We start from the raw sequence: 12,681 nt of genomic DNA on the forward strand, positions 1-12,681 counted from the left end.
TTTAAAGAATATTTTTAATGGAACTGATTACAAAATGACATAACTGACACAAAGTTGGATTTAAATCATACACTCATGTTGCAAGGAAAATGCACTTGAATGAATAAATCAATGAACATGTGTTAATGTTTTAGATAAATTAAAAGTTACTGATTGGATCAATTGATGGATCCGTGACAGCTTAACCAGCAGGCTACAATATTCTTCCATTCTTCATTGAGAAAGTGTCCAAACCTCTAAGACTGATGATGCAGGTCATTGGTCACGCACACTGCAAAAAGTGATATATTACTAAGTGTTATAAACTTATATTAAGATAAAAAAAGTTAGAATTTTAATCTCAATATATGATCATAACACTTGGTGAAATATCACTCTTTGCAGTGTGTTGCTACTGGTGAGTTGTACGCTGTCCTTGGGCCTTTTTCTTTCTTGGTTTGCTGACTTGACTGTAGACATCTGAATCTGCTCCAGCACTGTAGACAATAAACATGCTGGGCCAATTGCTCTGTCAGTTAGCATTGCGCTAGCTGTGCTACGATTTAAAACCGTGTTCCTTAAAACGGAGGTTTTGGAGTTTAACACGCAGCTGCGCACGAAGTTTAACGTGATTGCTGTGTCACAAACGAGACAGGATCAGCTGGTTCCTAGGTAAACTGGGGTTAAACTGCCTGGAAGCCGGAAGTACGCTGTTTCGAGTTTTACCCCAGCAGATGCAGTCGTAATTCAACAGTCTTAACGCATTTCAGGATTTTGACGGGATACTTTTTATGACTCTTGTGGCTAAATGCGCCACAAATGTGCCAAAACACTTTGGAAATGTAAAGTAGGCTACATTTTAATAAAACGCAAATAATGTTGAAATATCTCGATTAAATAGTCTAGGCTACTTTTGTGGAAATCTGAATCTGAAATCTTATCCAGTAGGCTTTGCTATTTATAACATTAAATCAGTCAGTCAATCAATTGTCACGAATTAATTACACGGAGGAGCAAAAATAAGCCTATTCATCGCCACACTTCAGCCCAACTATGGACAAATTGTGCGGGGCACTAAACCCACATTCCATGGCTCCGTGCGCATTCCAGCCTTTACGAATCGATGTGGGACTACGTATTTTGTCAGCCTAAACAGGCCTACACCAGGCAAAATGCATCTGTGCGGTGTAGGATAGATAGCCTACATAATGTCACAACTATCTTTAATACATGTGAAATGCATGTTAGTGTGTCGGATAGGGGCAGACGTTTTCAAATCATATTACGTAAGGGATAATCAACGACGCGCCGTGCGTTTATAGGAAAATAATGCACGTTCGAAGTGGTAGGCCTAATAAGGACTTTACACTTCGATAAGTGCATTATTTTCCTATACGCACAGGGCGCGGAGTTGATTATCCCGCTTATACCACTGCTACTATCATTTTCGTTTATATTGCCGCTGTCTTAGATACAACGTTGCTGTTTTTACCGTTACATTCACATTGTCGAATTAATATTCAAGTGTAGTAAGACCAAAAGAAGGGAACTACTTCATAGCCGTGCGGTAGGCCTATATTCTAATAACATTCTTTTTAAATTGCCGTTTCTGATGTTCACCTAGCCTACAGCTCTACTCTCAAATGATTTGCGACAACAACGCATTTGCAATGTTGCCGCGAGATGGCCCGGCTTTATGCTAACTCGTCGCTGCAGCTCAAATTGAAAAAGGGGCTTATTGTGGAGACTAACCATTTCGGTTAACTGCATGGTCAAATGAGAATGTAGGCTACCTTTTATGTTTCATATAAGTAGGCCTGCCGATAATTAAAAAAATAAACCCTCAATCTAGGTTACACAATAAGGTTTCACAGCGCACAGGGGGGTAACCGGAGGGATGTGTGTGTTCAAATTCGATTAAATTGGGTTAAATGCAGAGAAACGAATTTCTCTCACGGGATCAACAATTATCTATTCTATTCTATTCTATTCTATTCTATTCAGTCATTGAATGAATGAAAGCGCCTCCCACAAACAGCGTGTGGAAATCCCTTTCAACGACATGAAACTTAATAGTGAACCTTTAAATATAATAATATTTCAGTGCCCATCAGTCTCTACATTTAGCAACATCACCAAACAGTCCAAAAGTAAACTAAACCGAAAACTACTGCTTTTAATAGCCTACCGGTGCCGCTAACAAAACGCATGTCTCTCTGGTCTCGTCTCACAATAAAACGCACGTAACAACAGTTCCTGCCTGGAAGTCTGCCTCAAATAAATGCTTTGCGCAGCCTAAGTAGCCTAAATAAAGACTATAATCGAGGGTTGATAGTACGATCTACCGTGCATTAGGCTATTTTACGAATAGGCCTACTCGTTCTTTGTACATTTTTAGTTAGGCATTTGCCAACTTAAGCAACTGCTATCTTGTAGCCTTTATTGTAGCCTACTGTGTAATAAGTCCAAACTAGCCAACAGCGTGTGTATGTGTCGGTTTATGGAGCGTACGCTGTCACCCATCTAGCTATCCTGCAAACTATGGTTTAGTCTAAAGTAAAACCATGTCCTTTCCGAGATTAGACTAACACTCACTTCATGCGCCCTCTAGTGGGTGATTTGAATTTCCTTGAAGACACAGCAATTGAGATCAAGGTAAAACGCAGCAGCAAGTTAAACCACAGGTGCATATGACACAGCAATGGAGCTTAAGTCGTCACGTGATTTCTTGCGTCACCACCGAGTTTAAAACCGTGTTAAACTCCAAACTAGCGACAGAGCAATTGCCCCGCTTAGACTTAAATACACACACACACACACACACACACACACACACACACACACACTGCACATTTCTGCTCACAAATTAGTGAAATTATGTATTACTTTGATACATGGACTTCTTGATTGAGGAGTCAAAACATTGTTTTTTTTGCATTTAATGTCAGCATTACGTAAATGTGCTTAAATGTATTTTGCTTCATAAATAGATGAATAGATGTGCATCGTATGTACAGTAGACAAGTAGATTGTTTTTTTCTGTTGTCTCATCTCATTGCATTCACCATTAAGAACCAGATTAAATTATGTGAATGTGAGCTCTGTATGTGTAATGCCTCATTCTACTCACTGGGTGGCAGCAGTGTGTCTAGAGAAGTTGACTGCTGCGTACTCCACATCGTCCTGCTGCTGCTGCTGCTGCTGCTGCTGCTGCTGGGTGTGTGGTTTGGGATTCTGGGCTGTGGAGTTGAGTGGCACTTGCTGAACTCCAGATCTCTTGAACTGAACGCTGGCGTACTGGACATCATCTTGGTTACCTAAATCAACATTCTGGGTAGGTTCAGAGGTCGCCGGGTTGACATTTACATAATCGTTGTCAGCAGCACCCTGTGGAGGATATAAGGACAAATATTCAGATGAGAGAGTGAGATTTCTGAGATAATATCCCAGATTGGTAACCATGGAAATGTGCCATCACATTACACGAGCGGTTAGCAAAAAAAGAGTAAAAAGCAAAAAGTGTCCCTTTTAATGCTGCTCCTCTACCATATTGTTTTCACCAAAGATATGGAGAGTATTGACTGTTATTCTCCTATTAACACACAGATCCCCTGATTACACACCTGTGAGTTCCTGGCTGTACTGCTAAAGTCGCTAGATGAGTTGGTTGTATTCTTCTTCCTCCTTTAGAAAATAAACATACAGATAGAACATATGTGTCAGAGCTCTATCAGGCTTGAATGATACAGCAATGCTTTCCAGAGATTTTATGATAAACATGTTTGTTACTAACCGGGACATGAGAACAGCTATGATCACAATGAGAACTATGAGGGAAGTAACAGCTCCTCCTGCTGTCAGAACCAAACTTTGCCACCCTGAGCCTGAATTATAAACAAAAACAACCTTGCATGAGACCATGAGCATTGAAGTGAGGGAACTTTTTAGAAATTAAAACACATAGGACACACTGATAAAAGGCTGACTTATAATGGTAAACAGTCTAAAATAAATCCATGGATATTAAAATGAGCAAAGATACTGAAGGAGTAGAGGTGAGTATCTCATAAAGAATCTCTACTGTGAAGAAGGTGTAAAAAAATATGTAATGTTTACCTGCCAATGAGACCTTAAGAGCAGGGGAATTTCTAGAGGCAATTCTGTTTTTAGCCTCACAGTGGTAAAGTCCAGCAGTGGAGGAGGTCAGAGTGAAGGTGATGGTTTCTGCTGAGCCTACTTTAGCAGTTTTGTCTCCAGTCTGCCTGTACCAGGTGTAGTTCTCCACTGGTGGTTTGGCATCACTGCTGCAGGTCAGAGTCACTGAACTTCCTTCCTCTAGATCACCAGTGTGGTTGTGAGATGCTGACGTCCGTTTAGGGGAGTCTGATTGAAGACGAAAATGTAACATGTAACATTTTCACCTATTATTGAAACACAAACTCCAATTGAACATGCATTATACACTTTACTTACAGAGAACATCAAGATGAGTAACTGTATAGTTTGAGTGGCCGTGCTTGTTCCTAGACTGACAGTAGTAATATCCAGTGTGTTCAGCGCTGACTCTATTGATGCTGTAAACCTGCTTAGTTGATATCTTTGACATCTCCGATTCACTCTTCTCCTTTTTATACCAGGTGTAGCTCTGATCTGGGTTGGCATCACTCCGGCAGGTCAGAGTCACTGAGCTGCCCTCCACTATTTCACCAGAGGGGCTGACTGATGCTGAGATGTTCTTGGGAGCGTCTGTGAAAAGAAGCAAACAATCAAACCAACCTTTAAACATCAAAGCAGTAGTAGACAAACAAAATGTACAACAATTAACCAATTGGTTTTCAATAATGTGAGAGTAAAGTGATAGTGAATAGTAAATGTCTGGCTTATGTCTCACATTGATATTTAGATATTTATGTTATTTTGCACTTTCTACTCACATTGGACATCCAGGCGAACAGCTGTAGAATTACCAACACCATATTGGTTCTTCACCATGCAGTAGTATAAGCCGCTGTGTTTTGAGCTGATATTTGAGAGGCTGTACATCTTTTCTGATGTCACTGCAGATGTTGAGGTTGTCCTAAACCACGTGTAGGTTTCCACTGGTGGTTTGGCATCACTGCTGCAGGTTAAAGTCACTGAAAAGCCCTCAAATATCTCACCAGCAGGACTAACAGAAACTGAGGTGTTCTTTGGAAGGTCTATGGGAAAAATATTTGACATAAGAGAACAAAAAGGCACGTCTTCCCACACTAACAATATTCAGGGGAGTACAGTACTGATTTGTTTGAAATATGCACTTGGTTCAAAACATGTACATGTATTTATGTTTACTTACACATGACATTAAGCTTAAGTGGTGGAGATGAATGATTTGTCTCCTTCACTGTACAATAATAGGGGCCCTCATCCTCAATCTTGATGTTCTGGAGTTCCAGATCATGGCTGTTTGTTTGTGTATCAAATAAATTCATCCCATTCTTTTTCCACAGTATTATGGAGCTCTGTATCAGATTGCAGTGACTCTTACAGCTAAGCTTAACATTTTTCCCTTCAATTGCTGGTCCAGATGTATTAACAAAAAGGTCTGCAAATGATTTAGTTTGGTGAGTTCAAGACATATGACTTGGATTGTAATTAAAATAATTGCTTATTGTAAAATGTAATTTTGCTTCATAATCAGTATTATATTTGTATCATACTGATGTAGCTGCTTTACCTTTCACAGTGAGGTTGACTTTTGTTGATAGCCATTGCTCTCCAGTTGTTGATGTTTCAATCCTGGCATAATAGTCAGCTGTATCTGTGAGTCTCACATCACTCAGAGTCAATGTGCAAGTTTTCGCTATATCTGTTTTGTACTGCACTCGACCCACATACTCTTGGACAGTTTTGAGATCAGGGGGGAGCGCTCCCTGTTTGGCGTTAATTACCCAGTAGACTTTATTGACTATAAGTTGATTATTATGATGATGAGTGAAAGAGCAGGGCATCTCCACTGATGATCCTGTCACAGCACAGATACTGTGATGAGTCATAGTCACCACCCATGTCACCTTATCAGAAACACCTGAAATTCAAAGACCCAAACAGTTATTCATGGATTGCCAAATACATAATTATAAAAGTTACATTTTCCACTTAAATTGATTCCAGTTAAACAAAGAAAAAACCTTGTTGTCTCTATCTTACATAGCCTGGGAGGGCTCAAAGCAATACTTTTGGGGAAGTAAGAAAATGTGCGTTCAACTTTGCAAAATCGAGCTCTCGTTTTACTAAATCGTGCACTCGTTTAAGTAGAGCGTGCTCTCGTTTCATTACATCGTGCTCCCATTTTCCTTAAACATACGCTCACAGTACTACATCGTGGTCTTGCTAATCTAAAATGTGCACTCGTTTTAGTTTTTCTTAAAACGGGCGCACGATTAGATAAAGATGTGAGCTTGATTTGTATGAAACGTGCCCTTGTTTTATAAAATCAAGCCCTCGAATTACAAAATCGTGCTCTCATTTTATTAAATCGAGCTCTGAATTAAAACAAATTCAGAGCTCGTTCTTTACAAAAACTTGCCCATGATTTATAGCTTATAACGTGCATAAGTTAGAACATGGTGAGCACTATCCAATTTGCTGTTAGGCCTTGAGTCAGTTTGAGACATTGTGAAAGACATGGATCTACTAAGGGTTTACCATGAGTTAGGTATGTCACACAAAGAAATACTGGCAACTTTAGTAACTCAGCATGGTTGTACTGTAAGTGCAAGCATGTTGTGAACAAGCGGTCTTCGCTGCCGTGGCTATATGATGACTTATGTCCCATTATTGATTTTATATTGGGCCAACTCCAAGGTCCCGTGAGGTTTCATGGGTATCATTGGATGCACAAAAAATGTCTAATGGCTTGCGGGTGAGAAAAGAGCTGTGCACATCATTCTTAGTGAACTCGACCCTGAAGGATCCCAGTGTCGCCGCCGGCAACGCCTGAGAAGAAGACAGGCTACCTCTGGGACCCAATTTCGTATGGCACATAGACTCATACGATACATTGAGCCCATATGGAATCTGCAAACGGGTGCATAGATGGCTTCAGCAGGAAAATTATGTGGCTCAGAGCTGCATTTACAAATAGTGACCCTCGTGTTATATAGTTGGTGGCTACCCAAAACTGATGTGCACGGACATGGGGACAGAGAATGTGGTTCTTCGCGATATGCAAGTGTACTTAATGCAAAATGATGAAGATAACAGAGCGGGCCGATCAAGATGTTTGACCGGGAGAAGTAGTGCAAATCAAAGAATAGAGAGTTGGTGTGTGATGAGGAAAGAGGACATTGAGCACTACATCCAGATGTTTGGCGAACTTAAAGACGAGAGTTTATTTGCTGGTGACTTCCTAGACAAGGCACTCATCAAAAATATGGTTGTCGATCTGAGCACGCAAATACTGCCATACAACTTAAAAAAAGTGTTGGATTCCTGCGCAGCCTTCAGCTGTCAGTAGCGCGCAGTGATAGGAATCGAGAAAAATAGTGCCACGTGATAACGAGGTTTGAATTTTTTCCTGGACAACGTTTTTGTGGTGCAAATATATCACTCTTTTGAACGCATATGGTTTTGAGAAAAACACTTTACTTTCGTGACCCCAGCAACTTGCCGGACTACTTTCTTCAGCATCAAAAACCGTCTGGATCTCGGCTCACAGGACGCTGTCAGGGGGTAAGTCAGTGCTGATGCACAACGTTGCTAACAGGGAACCCATACAACTTAGTGTCTTAAAACCCAAACTGTCCCTTTAAATTAATTTCAGTTAACACTGTGTAATAATTCCCCTCATGATTACTATCTCATCTACACAAAGTAGAAAAATATATCTGTAGAAAAAAAATAAGTGAGAAAATATTTTGCAAGATATCTTCCCTGTATCTTTACCTCCGCCAAGGAGGTTATGTTGTCATTGGGGTTTGTCTGTTTGTCTGTCTGTCTGTCTGTCTGTTTGTTTGTTTGTTTGTTTGTTTGTTACCTCCAGTGTTGGGGAGTAACGGAGTACATGTACCGGCGTTACGTATTTAGAATACAAATTATCAGTAACTGTATTCAGTTACAGTTACAATTTAAACAGGTGGTATTTAGCATTCTTGCGAGTAGCATATTTTGACGTGCGGTTTTGATTGTCATTTAGCGATCACGTTCATTTTGAGAGCATTGATAGGCAGTAGGGCAGGCTATAGTGTTTACATTCCAATTTGCTTCCCACCTGTCATATATTTTATTTTTTTTTAAATGTAATTTATTTATTCATGCTAAAAATACAAAACAATACAAGAGCACAATACAACACAATGCAACATCCAAGACAACAAGAAGCATGAAACGGTTATCGCTAAGAAGCAAGAAATGCTTATAACGGGAACCCATAGGCACCCCCCCCCCCTCCCCACACACACACACACACACTCACACATACTGTACACACACACTGTACAGACACACAAACACCGATACCCTCACACCACCAATGAGAATCAAGTGTAGAACTATATACTATATACTGTATCTGCACCCCTCACTTTTACTGGGTTGATGCCCCCCTAAATCTTACACACCTTAAAGGCCTAATTTCTGGCTATACGCCCCTGTTCCAACTTGAAGAAGCATATGTTTCATAGTTTTATAGTAATATCAGGTGACTTAGTTGAATTCACATTCTCATACGTGGGCTACATTCAGCCATTTGGAACAGAAGACACCAGAGTAGGCCTAAACTGGATCTGATGGGCGCATTCCTTCACTTATAAAATGCAATTCAATGCGGAAGTAATTCAAGTATTCAGAATACGTTACTTAGATTGAGTAATGTAACGGAATACGTTACAAATTACTTTATCGGGCATGTATTTTGTATTCTGTAACGGAATACATTTTGGAAGTATCCTTCCCAACACTGGTTACCTCTGCCAAGGAGGTTATGTTTTCATCAGGGACCGGCGTTTGTCTGTCTGTCTGTCTGTCTGTCTGTCCGTTAGCAAGATAACTCAAAAATTGATGGATTTCGATTACATTTTCAGGGATTGTCAGAAATGACCCAAGGAAGAAACTATTAGATTTTGGCAGTGATCCGTATCACCGTCTGAATCCAAGAGGCGGTTATGTTTTCGCTTGGTGGACGTTTGTGCTCCCTGAGTGCTTTTCTAGTTATTTTTGTTTTACATTTGACAGTCTCTTGTCTTCTATTTCACTTCTTCATTGAGGGAGCAAGAACAAGAACAAGAACAAGAACGTATTGTAGAACGTAAAAGCTCACTTTGCTCCATCATTTAATGTTGTCCTTGGTTGAAAGTGTCTATGATGTGCATGTATAGTGCAGATGTGACTGTAAGTCAAACCAGCCATGTCTAGTGTTGTGTTGTGATGTTTCAGCAATGTGTTCAATTAAGCTCATAGTGCACATGCATACACTAACGTCTCTCTCACACTCACAGCAAGAGAAAGACATTTTTTAGGAAGTACAGCAGCTCTCCCTCCAACATGCAAATTTTCAAGTATTTTCATATTAGTTCCACGTAATACAGTATGTGCATGACTGCACAGTAATTGGTTGTTAGTACATTCTGCATACTTTGCCATTTATTTTGAGTTTTGTATCACAACAACCAGATCAATATCTGATGGCCATACCTGGGGTTATAGTGATACCAGAAATAAGTAGACACAGGGCCAGAGATGCAGAAGGCAGCATTTTCACCATCACTGGTTCATTCAGTCATTTATTCAGTACAGTGGAACTGAAATGAGAAAATGTCAGTGTTCATTCACTTTGTCCAGACATTAACATTTACATGTATGTACTGTTATCTCTAAGCGTCTGATTCTTTTTTATTTCTCAGACTAATTTCTGTGAAAAATTCAGCTTTAACCATTTAATGTACAAACTTTGTTCATCCACCGTTGCGTAGGTCTTCTAAACAGCATGTGTATTATGTCATTAGATTGTGTCAACACATCAAATGCATTACTGTATATACAATGAGTACATCATTGATTTATGATCCAGTGAACAGTGGACTATGTATCAATCAATTACAGTATGCTCTATAAATTAAACTACTGTTGCCTGTTTGGACTGCTAGAGAGCATCATGCTGGTGTTTCTTTGCCTCCCCCTTTCTCCATTGATGCCATATAAGAGGACACCTTGGGGAGGCAACCGTTATCTCTTACTTATTTATTACTGAGAAAGCCTAATGTACCTTCCAACAGGTTTGTCTGCCGTTGTGGAATATTAATATATGGCCGGGGGGTATGTCTGTATGGGCGCTAGGTAGGGGAATGCCAGGTGGGGGCAGTAATGGGATGTGTGGGGGATTGGCGTATGGTTTATGTGTGTTTGGGTGTTTGAGAGGTAGTGTAATTTAATTTTGTGTGTGTGTGTGTGTGTGTGTGTGTGTGTGTGTGTGTGTGTGTGTGTGTGTGTGTGTGTGTGTGTGTGTGTGTGTGTGTGAGTGATGGGGTGTACTTCTGTGTGGAGTGGGGGAGGGGGGGCGGCAGGAGAGATAGAAAGAGAAAATGTTATAATAATAATGATAAAAAAATTTAAAAAAAACTGAGATTTGCATTTGATAAAGTATGAGGAAGACAATGCCAGTTCACCATCCTGATGGCTTGTGGATAGAAACTCTCTCTTCCCCCCGTATCAACAAGAAAGACATAATCAAAGACAGGCACACTAGGCCCCAGCTGTGGCACAACTGGCTGGGGCACCTGCACAGCACACTGGTGGCCTGGGTTCAATTCCCGCCCTGTGGTTCTTTCTGGATTGCGTCCCCGCTCTCTCTTTCATTCACTTCCTGTCACTATCAATAAAGGCATAAAACGCCCAAAAACAGAAGATAGGCAGACAAAGCTAATATCCTCCTGTTCATCACACCCTACCTTTCCTGTCTCGTTCCGCTGTTATTTTAATTCATATGTCGGTTGGTTTATGACTTGTTTATGCAGGCTTTTTTTTTTGTTTGTTTTAAATCTATGATCTCCCCTCCGTATCAACAAGAAAGACGTTATCAAAGGTAGGCACACAAAGCTAACTTCCTGCTGTTCATCACACCCTACCTGTCATGTCTCTACTCCCCCACTCTTTGAGAACCACTCTCTTACGCATAAACATGCAGTGCATTTTACAACACGATAATGCATTAAAAATAAGCAATATAGGATAAATACATATTGTATAATGCTGTGCCATCATACATTCACACATACAGTTTTCGTGTGTGTTCATGGGAAGGGTTGTTACTGTACTGTAAGTCAAATGCAGCAGGCTCTTTGAGGTCAATGTGGTTAACTTGTGGTTTCCACAGAGGCTCCACACTCTATTTTGGCTCAGGGTGCACATGCGTACATTAACCTCTTGTTTTACTCTTTTTCTAATAAGCTGATGATTTCTTCTTTTTTTTCGGAGAAGTGGCAACTATAAGGAAGTCCCCTGTTTCCTCTGTTCCTAACGGTAAAGATGTGCAAATATCAAACTCTTTCAAATGAGTTCCCTGTATGCACAGCTACAAGACACTATGTCTATACACTAAAGCTTATCATACAATTCCTCTTGTGTTTGTTTCAAAAAAGCACATGGATTAATATAGGTCCAATGTCATGTAATTTCCAGTGCAATTATTCAAAAGAAAATTTCAAACATCAACAGTCTGCGCATTCAAGTTCATAGCTTTTTGCCTCACACGCGCAGAGCAAAGAGCAAAACATATGCACAGTGCATTTGTGTCATTAGACTGTATACTATCGAATTAAGCGAAACAGAAACAGTTACAGTATGGTTAGCATGACAGGCAGAGCCAGACACAGAGACAAAGTGCACTCCTGCCTTCACACACTTGATTTAGACAAGTAAGTCGGAACTGAAAGCAGAAATGGTAGTATTCAGTCTCATGCAACAGCTGTTATTTTGGAAATCAGAGTGCCTGAACTGGCACACTAAACTGGAACTGGCACTTAAACATGTGAATAGACATAACGGTGTGCAGGCTTAGTTTACTAGAAAATGCATTTGCTAAAAAAAAAGTATTAAAGTGGTGGACCATTGAAAATAAGTACAGAGACAGCTCTTACCGTAAAGGAAGAATCTAACCAGACACAAACTGTGTCAAATAAGCAAAACATCTTGTGGTTGACCCAGAGAACAGGAAGACTCCTCTGTGATGTTAGTTCTCATTTCTACTCCTCATACCCCTCCTTTTCTTTCAAAGCTAAATATCATTAGACATGACTATAGGCAGGCAGTGAAAAGTCTCCAAGGAGGCACACATGTGTCTGTGTCAGAAATGATAAAAACAAACAAACATCAACAAAAAAAATCAGTCAGCCAATAGCTGGTTTGATGCTCTTTGAATTCAATCCAAATCAAACCAGCTAATAGGCTAACTGAAAAAAGCACCATGCCATTCTCTAGGTATGGTGAAGGGCATGTGATGATGTAGGGCTTTAATTCCAAAGACCAAGGATGTTTATCAGGATTGTGTTGTTGCCTGGAGTTGAAAGGATGGCCTGTACGATAAGCACTCAGCTGGCTGCACATACACCTGGCCACCACAATCGAATCTTATAGCTGAACTATAATACCAGGCACCTACTGTCAGGTTAGGTTACGCGCCGACCTCTGTGATGTCAATGACCTAAGACTTCTATGTATACAGATAAA

The 12,681-nt window shown here is 40.3% G+C and overlaps 1 protein-coding gene across 1 annotated transcript; it reads right to left on the reverse strand.

The window, feature by feature from the left end:
* LOC134067528 (B-cell receptor CD22-like) lies at positions 1-12,260 on the reverse strand. The gene is made up of 11 exons (XM_062522875.1): positions 12,093-12,260; positions 9,652-9,758; positions 5,696-6,046; positions 5,315-5,563; positions 4,914-5,177; positions 4,453-4,725; positions 4,096-4,362; positions 3,773-3,863; positions 3,603-3,663; positions 3,110-3,366; positions 1-476 (listed from the first exon to the last, which is right to left on the reverse strand). The coding sequence occupies exons 2-11, from the start codon at positions 9,719-9,721 to the stop codon at positions 392-394; spliced, it is 1,968 nt and encodes a 655-aa protein (XP_062378859.1). The 5' UTR covers positions 9,722-9,758; positions 12,093-12,260; the 3' UTR covers positions 1-391.
* Positions 12,261-12,681: the final 421 nt, after the last annotated feature.

This window comes from Sardina pilchardus, chromosome 1, assembly GCF_963854185.1.
Source record: "Sardina pilchardus chromosome 1, fSarPil1.1, whole genome shotgun sequence".
Classification (NCBI taxonomy): domain Eukaryota; kingdom Metazoa; phylum Chordata; class Actinopteri; order Clupeiformes; family Clupeidae; genus Sardina; species Sardina pilchardus.